At 46.8% G+C, this 19073-nt stretch overlaps 1 protein-coding gene and 1 pseudogene across 1 annotated transcript; both read right to left on the minus strand.

Annotated features, from left to right (window-relative positions):
* Nucleotides 1-1028: 1028 nt before the first annotated feature.
* Nucleotides 1029-6306, minus strand: LOC129172259 (cytochrome P450 2K1-like). The gene is made up of 9 exons (XM_054761815.1): nucleotides 6076-6306; nucleotides 3286-3448; nucleotides 3064-3213; nucleotides 2830-2990; nucleotides 2151-2333; nucleotides 1933-2071; nucleotides 1622-1806; nucleotides 1408-1549; nucleotides 1029-1330 (listed from the first exon to the last, which is right to left on the minus strand). Exons 1-9 carry the CDS (start codon nucleotides 6277-6279, stop codon nucleotides 1143-1145), a joined length of 1515 nt encoding a protein of 504 aa, XP_054617790.1. The 5' UTR covers nucleotides 6280-6306; the 3' UTR covers nucleotides 1029-1142.
* Nucleotides 6307-6474: 168 nt separating this feature from the next.
* On the minus strand, nucleotides 6475-18144 carry LOC129172253 (cytochrome P450 2K1-like; annotated as a pseudogene).
* Nucleotides 18145-19073: the final 929 nt, after the last annotated feature.

Below are 19073 nucleotides of genomic sequence, written 5' to 3' on the forward strand. Positions count from 1 at the left end.
CAGTATAGTGTTGGAGAAATGTATGTAAATGTTATCATATATTTGTCTTAAAAAATGTATCTTCCTTTGTTCACCTCTTTGTGTATGTGTGTGTCTGAGCAGTAAAATTTTATGGGGCTACGGAGAAGAAGATGAAGGAACTCCTCTCGACCGCATGAGCGCTCAGCTGATTTTGTTCCTTCCTTAGTCATGTTTACTTGTTATCTTTTCTATGCACTCATCCACAGAGACTCCTTGTAGATCAAGAAGAACAAACAGGAACTGCTAAACAACAGATGCTTGGAATGTTCTGGTGTAACTGTTGGATTTATGATGTGCTTTCATCTTATCCACCGGACCTTTTGAACCTTCTGTTTCTAAGCCCGCTGCATGTTTACAGATTCACACTCTTGATTGTTTGTTTATGTGAACAAACACACACGCACACACACCCACATACACAGTTAGATACAGATTGTATTGTCACGTTGCAGCTGTTGTTCTCCCCCTCCCCTTAGAGCTGCAACGTGCTCTGTGTAACTAGGGAATCCCCAACAGAATAAAAGGGAGGAGAACGCAGAATTTACTCAGAACGGATCGAGGTTGTAAACTGAGTACATCTCTGTCTGTTCTCCTCACGAGTAAAAGCAATCTTGTTGTCTTCTTTCTAATTGTGTTTAGAATGTTTTAGGGTGCTTGAACCTGACAGTGGCCAACATGCTAACTACTTCAAAGTACATGCTAACCACCGTGCGGCCCGCTTAATATATCAATTTCATGAAAATTAAAAATGGTTTATGTTTTTAGTAGTAGGGGGTACATGGCTTCAAGTCAAATGTCAGAAAGGGTATGCGACGGTGAAAAGTCTGGGAACCACTGCCATAGATGCATTTACTGTAGTTTTGTGTAACTTCCAAATAATTTGTGTTGTACATTTCACAAATCTCACGTTTGCGTTCCAGACCAACACCAAGCCATTCTTTCCCAAAAGATAAATCATAATGCAAGCAAATCTTTATTCAGCACAATTTCCATTTGTTGCTATATGACTCCATAGCACAATTATTTGTGTCAGTAATATTAGCGGTCTTACGCATTTATACTTTCAAGAGTAAAACCCTATGAGATGATTGCAAACAACAGAAAGTGCTCGCAATCTAACCTCACATGCACGAGACAGCACACAGTTTGTGGGGCACGGGGCTGAGGGTGCCGCCCAGTCGCGGGGTCAGGTCCAGTTGGTCCTCTGAGACCCCCGGGGGAGGGGTGAAGCGGAAGTGCTGTATGAGTGTGGTGAAGAAGATGAAAAGCTCCATTTTGGCCAGACTTTCTCCCAGACAGACCCTGCGACCTGGAGGAGGTGGAAAAACACTTGAAGGGGAGGGGCACTTGATGGGTGGGCACCCCCTCCACGAAGAAGTCACCCACCTGCAGAGAAAGGCATGAAGGCATCTCGCTTGAAGAAGTTCCCGTCTTTGTCCAGGAAGTGTGCGGGATGGAAGGAGTGCGGCTTCTCCCACTCGTCCTCGTCGTAGAGGACGGACATGAGGAGAGGATGCACCGTCGTCCCCTAGAGACCAAAACCACTCACATGACATCCATTTGCATCCTTCAAGAATTTTTGCTTTCTCCTCAGGCAGACCTTCTTGATGAAGTGACCCTGGAAGGTGACATCCCGACTGGTCCTGTGAGGAAGCGCCATGGGGACGATGTTGCCCACCCTCTGGGTCTCGTGGATGACAGCGTCCGTGAAGGGCAGGTTCTTCCTGTCCTCCACCTGGACCTGTCGATCCCCGATCACGCTGTTCAACTCCTGACGGACCTGTTCTGAAAGTTTACACGCAGCTTTGTCTTCACCTTGCTTTATGATGTTTTTACCGACAGCTCCATCTGCTGGACCTGCTGCACCACTGCTCCTCGACTAAGCTATTTCATGGACAAGTGTCTCGTTACCTTGTATCTTTGGGTACTTGGCCATGAGAAGAAGTCCCCATCTGAGTGTGGTTGAGGTGGTTTCTGTGCCAGCAGCAAACAGGTTGGACACTGTCATCATCAGGTTTGAATTGTGGAAGTGACCCAAGTCCCCGGACTCCTGGAAATCAATGACCATCTGTGTTGGTTTTTGTTTAGTTCTAAAGTACCAGGTAAGATGTCATGTTGTGTTGTGAGACCTCCTGATGCTGCTGGCGAATAAGGAAGGCGTCCACTAGGCCTCTGCTGGCGTGTGGGTTGAGCGTCTCCTTCAGGCCCTGGACCAGCTCCATGGCCATCTTGCGTTTGGCGGCTCCCAGACTGCGGAGCTCCTCTCTCACTGAGAAGAACCACTTTCCTAACCACGGGAATATGTTGTACAACTGTGGAAGAACGGGGATTTGTTTGGATAAGTCATTCTCTGGCTGTCTGTGAGGTATGTGGCGTGCCTCAGGGTTCTGTCCTAGAACCACTCCTATTTATTCCCCATATGAGAAATGGAGCAGCCAGACGACCAACAAGACTTATAATCCTGTCATCTTGATGGGTTGCCAAGAATTTAACTAGACGTACAGCAGGTGTCCACGTGTCCCTTAAGGTTCAATTTACGAATGGTTGGACACCAAGGTAACTCTTGACCTTTACATGCGTGTTCCCAAACGATCAAGGGTACAAAAGCAGAACCTTTGAGCGTACCACCCAAAAGGCAAGATGTTGATCCTGTCCTTGTAAAAGCGTGTTCCAGGCAACCACACGAGACAAACTAGACTTTCTTCCCTAATGTTTGTATTTGCTTGTTGGGTCAGTGTGGTTGTTGTTTAACTGCTTGTTGTCTCACAAGAGATGTTTAACCTCAAAAGGTTGTGTAAAAAGGAGGACCTGCATGGTTGGAGCTCCCAAAAGCTGGATGCCCTTGCTGGCGCGGTGCACCATGGCAACAAAGACGGGGTCGTCGTAGCGGAACCTGCTGCCAAACACCAGAGAGCAGATGATGTTGGACACAGCGTAGTTGATGATCTGGTTGTTGTCGAACGCTTCCCCTGCAACATCCACACCAGAAAACATCAGGAGTGGTGGCCAGGCGGATCACAGAGAGGATGACAATTTGCGTACCTTTGTGGTTGGTGAAGACCTCCATGAGGTGTTGGCTTTCCTCAATGATCTTGTCCTCACACGCCTTCTTGCCCATTCCAAAGTCTCTCAGGTTGGTCAAAGCGAAGCGTCTCATCTCCTTCCATGAGTCACCGTTGCTCCATATGACACCTCAAGAGAACACACAGAGTGTTTAGGACCTGTCGTGTGTGTGTGTGTGTGTATGCGTGTGTGTGTTCTTACCATACTCCAGCTTGGACTCCTTGGTGGTGGTCAGAGGTTCTCTCTCTCCAAAGTCTTCGGCGTACGTGACCAGTGCCTCCTTCACTGTCTTGTAGCCAGCCAGGACCACCACCTTGTTGGGCCCCATGTGGAAGGTGAAGACTGGTCCATACTTCTTGGACATCTTGGACCAGGTGAGGCAGGGATTTCAAAAGAAGTTACAATACAAATTAAACTCTAAAGTCAAACAATTTGACCAAACTATGCGTGACATCACATGAGAGCTGAGGCCAGCGAGCCTGTCTGAGATTATTTATTGTTTTAACACTGCTTCACTTCTTTTTACACTTGTAAAAATGTGACAATTTGCATGATTTCTATTGGTGGAAAATGATTTTAAAGTGTGAGCAAATAAGAGATTGACCAGAGGAAAGGACTGTTTCACCTCATCAGTTCACCGTAGAAGCCACACATTCTAAAGAACGCTGAGAGCAGCCAGGACTTTCCAGGGAGGATCAAAAGTTACTGGAGTTGGTCACAACATCTTCCAAAACATCTGAATGCTTGCTATTAAATACATCTGACATTGAGAAAGCCTGCTCACATAAAAGGGGAAGAAGAGGATCATAGCACCAGTCAGAAGGGAGTGCATCTTCAAAGACTGGAGGAGGCTGATCAAGGTCCCAGTGATTGGTGTCATTGTGATGAGTGATGGTGAGGAGTACACCTCCTTTTTGTCCCTGCCCAGCCCTGGCTGTTCTCAGCACGCCATTCTGACTGCAGAGTTGCTGAATCATTGCACTCAGGCAGTAGCAGCTGCCTGTCCAGACTCTTCAGGACCAAGTGTGTGAACTTTGGGCTTCCCGGGGCTCTGAAGCAGTGCAGCACACCGTGCTTGGGCAGCCAAGCAGTTTGACGGCGCTGCACGAACAACGTGCGGTGCTAAGCGGTGGTGTGGACAAGGAGCAGCTGCACTCTCAAGTTGAGGATCTGGAGAAGAAGCTTTTGGCTCAAACACAGAAAGTGGAGAGATCTCGCTCAGAACTAGGGGCGAAGGACCTGGACAAACAGTTGGACATTCCAGAGGTGGAGAACAGGCGTCTGAAGTGCGAGATGACCTCCTGCTGGAGCAGTGAAGCAGCATGCAGCTACAGCCAGGATGTCGGGGCTCTGTGGAGGGAACTGTCTCTCCAGGAGAGCCGGGCCCGGCAGAGAGGACGCCACCTTGCTGAGCTGGAGATACAACTGCTTGACAAACTGCCAAAGTGGACACGTTGCAGCAGCAACTGGACTGGTCGACAATAGCACAATTGGAGCCATCGGGTCATTGGAAGTCTGACCAAAACGTTGTGGACCAGTTGCAGAATGCAGAGGCCGTGCGGGATGTCGCTCAGGTGGAGGAGGAGCCTGAGTTCATGGCTGCTCTGCAGCTGAGGAAAGTGTAGCTATAGGAGCAGTTGTGTGCGCAGCGCCACCTGCTGCGAGAACGTCAGATACAGCTGCAAGACTCACAGAGGACCTGCGGTCAATCGAGGACGCAGCTTGTGGTCTATGACAGCGAGATAGAGCGCGCCCAGAAGCAGCTGGTTGCAGAGCTTGTGCACTTGAAGGAGAAGAACCGTGTGATCGAGGAGGTTTCGTCAGGGCTGAGAGAGAGATGAAGGCTATGCACGAGAACCTGGCAGGAGTGTGCATCAGCTGGTGGGTCTTCTCATTGAGGCAGCATAAGGATGTTGCTGGCCTTTATATAGACTGCAGATTACTGTGGATTTTTTTCTCCAGGAATTTTTCTTTTAGGATATTGGAACAAACCTTTTTGAATAGATTTATTCAAAATATTTATTCGGTCATTGTGAAGTAAAGGACTTCTAAATGAACTTTAACGGGATTTTTTTGTGTTGAAACATTTGTGTACGTCCCTTACTGTTTATCTTTTTGTAATTATTGTGGGTATGAATAAGTCGGGGCTGGTTTGTAGGATACAGGTTATAAGTTTGTGTGTTTGCATACCCTAGTGAGGATAAGCGGTAGAGAAGACGGATGGATGAGTGGAGAGGGGCGTGGTCGCGTGGGTACAGGTGGGTGTGCGTGCTTACATACACGGAAGCCAGAAATGGCATGCACTTGCTTGTGCCAGGAGGAAGGAGAAGAGAGGAAAGGCTGGGAAGCCGTCATTTTGACTGTTTTAATATACTTTTACATTCGCATTGTCACATTTCCTTACACTGCTGCAGCCATCAATTTCACATGCAAAGTATCTGTTTGCTATCCGGGTTTGGTCTGATCATTATCCAATATTATTATAATAAACCTGCACCACCTGTTGAGCATCTCTATACAAGACGGAGTACCCATTCCAACCCTTTCATCGGCAAAAGGTAAAAGGCAATAGGGAAAATTATTTTAAAATGTGAACAAATAGGAGATTAACCAGAAGAAAGGACTGTTTGACCTCAGAGGGTTCAGTTCACCAAAGCCACACATTCTTTAAACCATCATGCAGTAATCCCACATTTCAAAATAAAAGTTATGACCACTTAGCTCAGAAGTGGACTTTGCTTTTGCATCTCAGATGTTTTATTAGAGGTCGTGTAAGGACACAATTGGAATGACGGCAAAAGGGCGGAACAAAACCAAGAGTCCAAAAGTGCCGAGTGGTATTATCGTGGTCGAATGGCATCTAGAGTCCAAAATAAACAAAACCCAGAATGCGTCGTAACTTTCAACTTCTACTTCAAGGTTAGTAAACGCGTCATCAGTTCATCAATCATCAGTGTGCGCCGTGTCACAGCCGGGTTCGCACTCGCTCACCTCCGTGAGGGTCCAATGTGGTCTACGGAGGTCCAGCTGGAGCAGATTCCCCAGCAAGGGGAGCGGCCTGGGCCCTGGAGGCTCCCTGCGGGACTCCTGCGAGCTGGAAGCCGAAGAGGAGACGACATAGATCAGCAGCAGCACCAGCAGACCGCCGAGCGCCGAGCTGAAACTCAGTGGGACAAAAACGTCCGCAAGCTCCATGTCTCCCAACCACAATGTCTCTTTCCTCCTACCCCGGAACACTGTCCCTGCAGACAACAACTCCAACCCACAGGGCGGGGCCGCCTGTCTGCTATGAGGACACCCACTTGAAACCGGACCAAAACTATGACGTCACACATACATTCAAATTAGAGTTCACGATTTTTAATTATGACATTATAATGGTGACTATTCTATAACAATCATAATAAATGTCTTTAAATATCCAATAAGAATCATAATAGTAACAAAATATTCCATAACAATAAGGAGAACGTCTCAGCATCCTGTTGGAACATTTTACACACTTCAGGGGGGTCAAAGGTTGATATGAGGGTGATTCATTATCAAACGGTAAAAATGTAAAAATGAAAAATATAAAAATGTTTACACGTCAATATTCACTTTGTAGCTCAATTTTCTTCAGAGGTTCAAATGTATTCTAATATACTGACATCTACATGAAAAACTACATAAAACACTACATGAAGAAGTACATGAAGAACTACATGCAAAAAACTCGCAGCTCGTGGTCAGTCGGGCTGAGTGTGAAGCCCACCCGTGGGGTCAGGTCCTCAGAAACCCCCGGTGGAGGGATGAAGAAGATGAAGAGCTCCGTGCGGGCCAGACTCTCTCCCAGGCAGATCCTTCGACCTGGACCACAGGAGAACCAAGAAGCTGACACTTGCACAGGGAACTTGCTTGTGTTTCTGCCAACTCTCCCTGTCCTTTCTGTGCTATGTGATGACTGCTGTGCTATGAATTCTGCCTAGTAACATGTGAGCAGGCAAAACAATCTAAATAAGTGCATTTCGGGCATTAAGCGTTCTGTTATGTCCATAAAAAGTAGATGAGACACTAGCGGACTAGTTTTTGCCTTTGTTGTCTTCCACGTATAGCACCCACCTGCAGAGAAAGGCATGAAGGCGTCACGCTTGACAAAGTTCCCGTCCTTTTCCAGGAAGTGGGCAGGATGGAAGGAGTGCGGCTTCTCCCACTCGTCCTCATCGTGCAGGACAGACATGAGGAGGACATAGACGATGGTCCCCTGTAGACAGACGGTAAGGTGAATGTTTACGTCTTCGTCTTGTTTTCACTGTTCTCTATCAAACCTTCTTGATGAAGTGACCCTTGAAGGTGACGTCCTGGCTGGTCCTGTGAGGCAACGCCATGGGGACAATGTTGGCCAACCTCTGGGTCCCCAATCACCCTGCTCAGCTCCTCACGGACCTGCTCTGAGGTGGGACACATACCTTCAGGAGCTGGTGTGGACACGTGCAAGACGTGAGGGCAGCTTCTTACCTTGGATGTTTGGATACTTTGCCATGAGGAGAAGAGCTCACGTCAGCGTGGTGGCTGTGGTCTCAGTGCCGGCAGCAAAGAGGTTCTGGACCGTCCACATCAAGTTTTCATCATGGAAGTGACTCTTGGTGATGCCAGACTCCTGCAAGACAACCAATCAGCATCCAAAGTTGGACACGTCTTTAAGTGTGGACACACCTCCAGCTGTTGCTTGCGGACAAAGAAGGCGTCCACCAAGCTTCTGCACATCAGTGGGTTGAGGCTTTCTTTCAAACGGCGGAATACTTCCAGATTCTTCCTACTGCAGTTGTCAGTTAGACGGAAGAATTCTTTGTTCTGTGGCAGCATCTTGCCGAGCCACGGGAACATGTTGAAGACCTGAGGAGGACACTCTGACGGTGAAGACAAGGATGAAGACGAGTAGAAGGGGAGGAGCTACCTGAGCTGGGGGCGAGCCGGCCAGCTGGACTTTCCGGTTCATTTCGTCCACCATGGCTGTGAACTCTGGATCGTCATACTCAAACCTGCTTCCGTAAACGATGGAGGAGATGATGTTGGAGACGGCGTAGTTGATGGGCTGAGTGGTATCAAAGGATTCTCTTGAAACCATCGATTGACACAGAAGTGTTCAATCTCAAGTTGTACAGTATTCAAGTTCTACAAGGACGGCCTTACCATTGAACTTTTTGATGACCTCCATGAGGTGTTGGCTTTCCTCAATGATCTTGTCTTCACACGCCTTCTTACCCACTCCAAAGTCTCTCAGGTTGGTGAGGGCGAAGCGCCTCATGTCCTTCCACGAGTCTCCATTGCTCCATAAGACCCCTGAGGAAACCAACGTGCAGAGACAGCTCCATGAAAAGGAACACTTGATGTTTTGTTGTTAAAAAGCGACTCACCGTGGCCTTTGTTGTACTCCGTCACAATTCGGAAGATGTCTCTGTCTCCAAACTCGTCCGCATGGTTGACCAGTGCCTCCTTCTGGTAGCCGGCCAGAACCACCACCTTCTTGGACCCCAGGTAGACGGTAAACACCGGGCCATACTTCTTGGAGAGCTAGGAGAGAAGATCAATGTGAAGATCATGTATGCATGAGGATATAGTCAGTGCTGTGGTCACCTCCACCAGCGTGTTGTAGGGTCTCTTCAGGTCCAGCTGCAGAAGATTTCCCAGCAAAGGAAGTGGTCGTGGTCCCGGAGGTTCATAGCCACCCTCACTGGAGTTAAAAGTGGATGAAGCAAAGTAGACCAGGAGCAGGATCACTGCAGCCCCTAGCAGGGGGACCGCCTGGAGAAATACTTCCAGCAGTCCCATCTTCTGATTCGAAGTGTGTTCCTCTGCGTGCTTGTCCTCACAGCAAACACAAAAATGTTGTGATGTGAAACTTGATACAGGCAAGGGCCGGGGACTTTCTCATCAGTCTGGTTCTCCAACCTTTGTCCAAATTTAGGTTCAAAGTCTCACATTTGTGTTGGATGTTTGATGCCTCTCAGTCGCTTGATGCATTTTTTTAGTGTGTTCCAACACAGACCACCTCAGTGGGAGTAGGGGGGGCGTCCCAGAGGGACAAGAACAATACCTGACCGACAACTTTCAACCTGGACAGCACTGCGTAAACATCCTTATACATCAGATAAACGTCATGTGCTGTCTCCTCAGTTATTATTTCCACTGATGGCCACAAAAGGTCACATGTGGCTTGAACAGCCTGTTCATGACCTAAAACCTTTTACATTCATTATCAGAGGTGTCGCAAGATCTGGGAAGGCTAACGGCGTTTCATACAACAATGACAAACAGAGTGAAACCTCTTGTCAGTTGTAAAGTCGCTTTGTCTGTGTGTGTGGTGGGAGGGAGGGGGGGCCACTAGCATACACACACAGCAAAAGAGTGGAGCTTTGTGAGGAGCAATGCAAGGTAACATAGTAAAGTTAGGAGAGAAACAGACGCTTACAAAGCCAAATGCCAGAGTCCCTATATGGGAATATTAATAAGAAGGAAAGTGAGCCCGTCAACACAAACGAGCCAGTATACCGAATATGTTTGAAAGTGGTGACAACATAAAGGGCAATAAAACTCATTAGCCCACCTCAAACATATCAACTTGACCCAATGTTCCCATTTGGGGAAAAAAGCTAGCATCCAGATGCAGAGCCTTTTGTCAGGGTGTGTGCTTTCCCATTTCAGGTTCCAAACCGGATGCCCTCTCCCAGCTGAACTTCCCACCGACGGAGGACACCCATCTGGAGACCATTATTCCCCAATCCCGAGTCCTGGGCACCCTCCAGTGGGACATCGAGAAGCGGGTGGTGGATGCACTCAAGGACCACACACCACCTAAGGGAGGTCCGGCCGGCCGCTTGTTTGTAGCCCCTGGGCTCCGCTCTGATGTCCTAAATTGGGCACATAATTCCAAAATGGCTTGCCACCCGGGTGTTTCTCGAACAATTTTCCTCCTCACTCAACGATTCTGGTGGCCATCGCTACGAACAGACACAAAGGAATTTGTGATGGCCTGCTCCGTCTGCGCCCGGAATAAATCGTCCCACCGAGCGCCCGCTGGACTCCTGCGGCCACTCCCCATTCCATCCCGCCCCTGGTCCCACATGGCATTAGACTTTGTCAACGGACTCCCTCCGACCAACGGTAACACGGTCATCGTTACCATGGTGGACCGGTTTTCCAAGATGGCCCATTTCATCCCCCTGCCCAAGCTGCCCTCGGCTCTCGAGACGGCGGACCTTCTCGTACGCCACATCTTCCGGCTGCACGGCATTGCGTTGGACATTGTCTCGGACAGGGGTCCACAGTTCACCTCCTTGGCCTGGAAGGCGTTTTGTAAGGCCCTGGGAGCCTCCCCCAGCCTCTCATCGGGGTACCATCCGCAAACTAATGGCCAGACGGAGCGGGCCAACCAGGACCTAGAGGCCGCCATCCGCTGCGTCTGCCATCAGCAGCCCGCTTCATGGTCCTCGAACCTCCCATGGATCGAGTATTCACACAATACCCTCATCTGTTCCGCCACAGGCAGGTCTCCATTCCATGCCGCCTATGGATACCAACCCGCAGCCTTCCCATCTCTGGAATCGGAGCTGGCCGTGCCCTCAGTATCGGCACATCTGCACCGTGCCCACCTGGCTTGTCGCAACACCCGGGCTGCCCTAGCGCGCACGGCCGAGCGAAACAAACAGCTGGCCAACGGCCATCGCTCGGTTGCACCCAACTATGAGCCCGGACAAAGGGTATGGCTTTCATCCCGAGACCTCCCTCTCCACACCACCTCTAAGAAACTCCAACCCCGGTTCATTGGTCCATACCCCATAGAGCGAGTCATCAATCCCTCATCCGTCCAATTGCGGCTCCCGGACTCCCTGAAGATGCATCCCACATTCCATGTTTCCCTCCTCAAGCCTGTCTCCTCCAGCTCCCTGAGCCCTCCGGAGGTGCCTCCTCCTCCTCCCAGACTAGTCGACGGTCACCCGGCATTTACGGTCAAGGCCATTTTAGACGTGAGAAGAAGAGGCAGGAGTTACCAGTTCCTGGTCGACTGGGAGGGTTATGGTCCCGAAGACCGCTCCTGGGTCTCGCGCTCGCTCATACTTGACCCAACTCTCCTGTCTGAATTCTATGACCGCTTCCCGGAGAAGCCAGGTAGGCCGCCAGGGGGCGTCCATTAAGGGGGGGGTACTGTCAGGGTTCACTTCCTGTCCCTGCCGCCTGTTTTTCCCTGCCTTCTCCTGGGCGTGTGCTTTTCCCATATCAGGTGCCCTTTCTCCGGCCGGAGGCGGGACTACTGGGCGCACCTGCCTCTGATGAGCCAGCACATCCTTTTAAGCGGATGGATTGCACCTGGGAGACGCTGGATTATTCCCAAATGGTTTGTGCCACGTACACGGACAGTCATTCTGGCTCTTTGGACTTTATCTTCTTGTTACAGCTCTGGCAGACTCCTTATTCCCAAACCTGAAGTCCAGCGTGCTCTGCGTCTCCCAGGAGGTGTTCCCAGTACTCCCGGCTCTCCAGGCAAGAACTCCCTCAGCTCACTTTCAAGTGCTTCCTTCATGGTGCCCTTTTGTTCAGCCCCTTGACTTCCGCACCATCGCCTTTTGTTCAGCCTGTATTTAATTAAAGACTTGCTTACCTGTCCACCTGCCTCCCGCCTCTGTATTTGGGGTCCAACGCCCGCCGAACATAACACCTTTGTACCGACAGCCAACACTCACTGAGACGTTTTGGTCGACAAAGTAAATACAAACAAAACAGCACAAAATTGTGTGTATTCACAGAAAGTGTAGTTTAATACATCAAAAAATGCTGCTCTTTAATACAGTTGGAAAGCCAGCACTTTGAGAAATGCTGCAAACGTTTGACAGACAGTACGGGTTGCCTGTGAGAAAGAACATGTCACAAACGCCAGTTCCAGAACTTTACAGAGTGAAAGATGACATATTAAATTATTTAATGTCATAATAACATGAGTGGTTTATTTGGGCGGTATATAGTGAGAGTGGTTCCACAAACCCAGGCTTTGTGCTCAAGATGCAACTCTACAAAACCTAACATCAGCAATCAGACTTAATTGGTCCCGCGATGGTGCTTATCAACTCACTTTGTCAAGTCCGGTTTTCCACTTTGTGCTAAGTGCGCATTCACACGAAAGGGGGCGTTTGATGTAATATTATTCTACTTCCGCTGAAAAGTGAAGCGATACCACCCAGTGCGTTTTACAAAAAATTAGTACGTAATTATTATGGAGCGTTATGAGGAGTTCCAAAAGGATTAGGACTGCTAAAGCAACACCGTTTCTTTTAACGCACACGCATCGGCTCTCTATTATGACCACAGACAGCGGCACAGTCACATAGTGTCTGATGGTCTTTTATAACTTTCTTCTTACCTGAACACATCAACAGCAGTGCAATTCTCACACCAAAAATGTGTCTTCAACTCCAAACAAACATACGTGCTTGCCCATGCCACGCCCCCACTGCCACTATGGGCCACTCCATCCACAATACATTTTACCGTATTGATAGCATTTTGAATGCACAGAGATACTGTGACGAGAGCCTGAGGCCTATTGTTGTGTCATTGTTGTGTTGTGTCCACAAGCACCACCTCATGTTGCAGCATGATAATGCACGGCCCCACGTTGCAAGGATCTGTACACAATTCCTGGAAACTGAAAACATCCCATTGCTTGCACCCCCCACGCTTTTCCGGTGTCAATCACAGTTCTGTGAAATCCACTCAGGAAGCAACTCAGATTTTCAGATTTTCAATTTCACATGCTGTTGAGCAAACCTAACATCCGCAATCAGACTTAATTGGTCCCTCCACGGCGGTTATCGACTTACTTTGTCAAGTCCGGTTTTCCGCTTTGTGATAAGTTTCCCAGCGGCAATTTCCGTTTTATTTTGTCTTTTTCCTGCTCACCTTTTGTAGCAGTGTTTTTTGTTACCCTTAGTGTGGCTTGGCCCATGTTTTGTGTTGGACTGTATTCTTATCCTTTTGTATTTTTGTCCTGACCCACTACAGTGCACGCCTTGCATTAAACTTCTGTTCTTTCACCACTGAGTGTCGCTCTCTGCGTTGGGAACCTACCACTGGCCTAGCCGATCCTGACTGGAATGCTAGCATGCAGCGTGTGAATGCGCAAGTTAACGTTGATTATTATTGCACAACTTTGACATATTAGCACTTACCCGTTTAAAAAGAAAATACATTGAAGCAACAACTTTTGTTTTTGATGTTATAGTTTCATGAAATGAATCCCGCTTATACTGTAGATGGATAATGTCATCAGGCAATGCTCTTTAAAAAAAAATAAAAAATTTCCATGACTCCTAAATGGTGACGCCATCTCCGAATTTGTTAAACAGTAAAACAGTGGCACTTTCATAGCCCGTTTTAAGCTGAAAGCCTGGACATAACCTGGTCCTGACCAGGCTATGAGCTTAGCCTAAGTTACCATGGTGACAGAGCTGCTTTAAACGAGAGCTACCTTCACTGAACACGCAAGTCTGGCTTTCCAATCAACACACCTCGCTAACCCACTAAACTCGCTTTGCAGAAAACCCCTTCGGTCTCAAAAAATGTTGACAATAATGTTGTTTAGTGTCAATTTGTGGGACAATAAACATTTAAAATGCAGCTGCATTGTTTTGTGACTATAGGGCTGTCAAAAATAGCGCGTTAGCAGCAGTAACAAATATATGTCATTCATTACATTACTTTTTTTTTTTTTAGCAATTAACGTACAGCATCATACCAAGCCACAGCTCTCTATTATGACGACAGACAGCGGCACAGTCACATAGTGTCTGACGAACTCTTATAACTTTATTCTTACCTGAACACATCAACAGCAGTGCAATTGCAACACCATATATGTGTCTCCACATCCAAACAAACACGTCTCTAGGCCATTCATTGCAACAACACGTCCTCATTGTCACCAGACAGACCGCGAGAAGCGTTCACGAACGCACCGAACATCACAACAACGTCTTTATCATGCGTGTATGGGTGGTCTAAATCAGCAGAAATGCATTGAAAATCAATAAGTGGATATTCTTATCACTCACTTTGTCATTCTTAATGCGGAAGTACAATTTGCTGCATTTAAGTGTGCTCGGAAATCCCAGAAAATTCACTCAAAACATGTGAATTGAACTTCAGTGACGTGGTGTCTCTGAACGCCACTCCTCATTGCGCATTAATAACACAATTGAAAGTCTGATTCAAATAATCTGCTATTAAAGAAACCAGTGTTCGGTAAATAGATTTTCAGAAATGTGTGCCCTGCTCATTCATGACAACTTTGATGGTTCTTATTTGCCTTATTGTTATTTTTGTTCCAGTGTGTAACACCAGCCCGAGCAAGTAAGGAATGGTAAGCATTTCTCATCTTAAATGCTGTTAGCAAAGAGTCTTTGCTAACACAAGTCTCAAGAATGTAAACACAAAATACGCCTGTATAGTTTTGCAATTAGAGATTTACAATTACATAGTTTTACAATACATAGTCTTACGTGCATAAAAAATCTAAATACATATAAATGATGTGTGAAAGGGATAAATGAACATTTAAGGTTTACCTTCATTGGTTTGGTTTGGTTTAGTTTTATTTGAACATGCATGAAGGTTACAATGGAATACATCTCATGAATCATCCTTTCACAGTTCCACATGTCCAAAAGGAGTTGGTGTCATGAGCTATGTGCTGCTTTGCTGCCCTCTGGTGTTCTCTGTTTGCAGCACATCTGTCGACCCAAGGGAGGAGCTTAAGCACACCTGCGGTTAATCAGGCTGGGACTATTTAAGACCTGCTGTGTTGTTTGTCCTCTCTTGTCCACCCATGCTACCTTGTACTCCTTGCTCTCTGGTCTACCTTGCCCTTCGCCTAGTTGTAAGTATTGTTTTTGCCACCTGCGTGTTTTTGTACTGCAGTGGGGTTTTTTTGTAGTTCTTGCCTACTAGTTCTTGCAGTAGTGATTTTTTGTTAGCACTTTTGTCTTTTTCCTGTGTGTGCAGCGCTTTCCGTTTTCTAGTTTTTGTGTTAGGTTTTTTCTCGTGGCTAGGCCCAGAGTTTTTGTTGTATTTTTGCCTTGTGGATTTCTTGTACCTTTTCGTTATTTACCCTTCTTTTTTGTTAATACATTTTTGTACACGGACTAATTTGTCTCTCTGCATTCTGAGCTCCTACACGCCGCCCGTGACAGTACAAACTGGCCAATATGGATCCTGCAGAGTTGGACCATGTCCGCTCCGTGCTGGCACACCGGCAGCCCGTGACAGTAGGAAGAAGCAAAGCTTATTTAATCCTGCCCCCCCCCCCCCCCCCCCCCCCCCATCCATTCCACATCTCGTACAGTACATGTTGTTTACTTCCTGCATTCCATGTAATATTTTTATATAGTAATCAGTGTAATAATGATAAACAGGCATGGCAGAACCATCATTGTGATGATCAAGACTCTTCTGCCTTGTATTTAGCAAACATCAACTGCTTGTTTTGTTTTTTTAAATTTGCTCATCTCTGTACATTGTTCCTTGCTCAGTCCCTTCCATAATTTAATTCCTGTGCTGTGGGTTTTCAGTGTTCTAGCATAGAAGTGTTAAGTTTAATTTCCCCTAAGATCATATTTCTCCTCTCTGACAGAAATACTGTGACGTTTTTTTGTGTAACAAATTAACTTTATGCATTATTTTAGCAGATTCCAAGTGTACTAAATTTGTACATTTTAATCTGATTTTAAAAATAAAGGGTTTGTATGTTCTCTATACTCTGCATTATGAATGATCCTCACCTATCTTTTTTTTTTGCAGTACAGTAAGTGAGTGAAGATTGCTTTTGTAATTATTACCCCACCATCTCCACTTAGTACGTAATATTTAAACTCCCAGATGTATATTCTAACTTTACAAATCTCTTCCGATGCACCGTCGTCCCCTGGAGACCAAAACCACTCGCATCACATCCATTTGCATCCTTCTAGAATGTCTGATTTCTCCTCAGGCAGACCTTCTTGATAAGGTGACATCCCGACTGGTCGTGTGAGGAAGCGCCATGGGGATGATGTTGCCCACCCTCAGGGTCTCGTGGATGACGGCGTCTGTGAAGGGCAGGTTCTTCCTGTCCTCCACCTGGACCTGCTGATCCCCAATCACCCTGTTCAGCTCCTTTACGGACCTGCTCTGAAAGTTTACTTGCAGCTTCGTCATACAGTAGCTTTTGTTACCGCTACAAAAGCTTGCTTAATGATGTGGTTTTTAATAACAGCTCTATCTGCTGGTCCTGCTCCTTGACTAAGCTAACTCATGTACGTTACCTTGTATCTTTGGGTACTTGGCCATGACAAGAAGTTCCCATCTGAGTGTGGTCGAGGTGGTTTCCGTGCCAGCAGCAAACAGGTTGGACACTATCATCATCAGGTTCAGATTGTGGAAGTGACCCAAGTCCCCGGACTCCTGGAAGATCAAGGACCGTCTGTGTTGGTCTTTGTTACTTCTAAAGCACCAAGTAAGATGTCATGTTGTGTTGTGCGACCTCCTCATGCTGCTGGCGAATGAGGAAGGCGTCCACTAGGCCTCTGCTGGCGTGCAGGTTAAGCGTCTCCTTCAGGCCCTGGACCAGCTCCATGGCCTGCTTGCGGTTAGTGGTTGCCAGACTGCCCCATGGCAACAAAGACGGGGTCGTCGTAGCGGAACCTGCTGCCAAACACCAGAGAGCAGATGATGTTGGACACAGCGTAGTTGATCTGGTTGTTGTCGAACGCGTCCCCTGTGACATCCACACCAGAAGACATCAGAAATGGCGGCCAAGCGGAACACAGAGGACAAGAAGATGTGTTGTGGTTGTTGAAGTCCTCCATGAGGTGTTGGCTTTCCTCAATAATCTTGTCCTCACACGCCTTCTTGCCCATTCCAAAGTCTCTCTGGTTGGTCAAAACAAAGCGTCTCAGCTCCTTCCACGAGTCTCCGTTGCTCCATATGACCCCTCAAGAGAACACACAGTGTTTAGGACCTGACCTGTGTGTGTATTTGTGTTCTTACCGTACTCCAGCTTGGACTCCTTGATGGTGGTCAGAGATTCTCTCTCTCCAAAGTCTTCGCCGTACATGACCAGAGCCTCCTTCACCGTCTTGTAGCCAGCCAGGACCACCACCTTCTTGGGCCCCATGTGGAAGGTGGAGAGTGGTCTGTACTTCTCGGACATCTTGGACCAGGTGAGGCAGAGATTTCAAAATAAAAGTTCCAATATAGTGGAATCTCTAAAGTCAAACAATTTGACCAAACTATGAAATTGGATTTGTCCACTTGTGTGGTGTCACATGAGAGTTTTAGACCCATGTATTGTTTTAACACTGCTTCACTTCTTTCTACACTTGGAAAATTGTGACAAAACATTGTGCCTCTAACACCTAAAGAAAGGTTTATGATGGCCCCAGTTTGACCCTGGAACAAATTATTTCTATTTACATGATTTCTTTTGAGGGAAAATTATTTTAAAATGTGAACAGACCAGATCAACCAGAGGAAAGGACTGTTTGACCTCACCATAGAAGCCACACATTCTTAAAGTCTTTCAAATAAAAGTTATGAGCACTCAGCTCAAAGGCGGACTTTGCTTTTTAGAAGCATCTAAAATGTTTGTTTTGTTAAACGTTTTGTATGGACATCATTGGAAAGACAACAAAAGGGCAGAACCAAACCTAGAGTCCAAAAGTGCAGTGGCATTATCGTGGTCTACTGGCTTCCAGAGTCCAAAATAGAGAATGCGTCACAATGTTCAACGTCTGGGTTAGAAAACACACAACAGTCTGCACTTTGAGTGACAGTCGGGTTTGCGCTCGCTCCCCTCCATGAGGGTCCAATGCGGTCTGCGGAGGTCCAGCTGGAGCAGGTTCCCCAGCAAGGGGAGCGTGGGCTCCGGAGGCTCCTGGTGGGACTCCGTGAGCTGAAAGCCGACAAGGAGGCGACATAAACCAGCAGCAGCACCAGCAAAGAGCTGAGCACTGAGCTGAGACTCAGCGGGACAAAAACCTCCACGATCTCCATGTCTCCCAACCACAATGTCTTCTTTGTCCTGGCTTGGACCACTGTCTCTGCAGACAACAAGCCCAACCCACAGAGTAGGACTGCCTGTCTGGTATGAGGACACCCACTTGAAACAAAGCAAAACTATGATGTCACTTTGACATTAAAATCAGAGTTCACCATTTTTCAATATGAAATGCACAGTCCAATGGTCTGTTGCTACAGGAATACTGCAACTCTATGGGAGCTGCTACAGGAGGCCTGAACGTGGCCACAAATGATGCAAGCAGTTGTCAAATAAAGCTGTGTGATTATTGGACCACTGTGGCATGTGATATTCAGGAGAAGTTTTGGCGTTGACCTACAATTCGACATTGTGGAATTCGTTGAGAGGCAAGTCAAAATCGCAAGTAACCCCATTTTTGGAGATATACAAGATGCCCAAGTCTCAATCTAGGCCAAAGGCAAGAGGCAATAGTTTTGCCACTATTGTTGTGCCTGTTAAATATTTAGAGCCTGGAAACAAAAGGAACTCACCAGTAGAAGTGTGTATGTTATGTGGAGATGGACATTTGGACATTTGCATTCTTTGGAATGAAAGGACACAAGATGTCTTTTTTGAAGGAGAACGTGATGTGCTTTGGATGTGTAGGACAAAAGTATAATAATATAGAATAATTATATAATTGTTATAATTATATCTGTATATAATATATAATTCACTGAGTGGGTAAATAATTATTACAAGTACATTTTAGAATAACTGTTTGCATTGATGGTTATTGATTGAATTATTGTTGAGTGTCTTAAAATAAGTACAGTATAGTGTTGGAGAAATGTATATAAATGTTATCATATAGTTGTCTTAAAGAATGTATCTTCCTTTGTTTGAACCACTATAACCTCTTTGTGTATGTGTGTGTCTTTTTTTGCTATCTTATTGTTCATTT

This window comes from Dunckerocampus dactyliophorus, chromosome 19, assembly GCF_027744805.1.
Source record: "Dunckerocampus dactyliophorus isolate RoL2022-P2 chromosome 19, RoL_Ddac_1.1, whole genome shotgun sequence".
Taxonomy (NCBI): Eukaryota; Metazoa; Chordata; class Actinopteri; order Syngnathiformes; family Syngnathidae; genus Dunckerocampus; species Dunckerocampus dactyliophorus.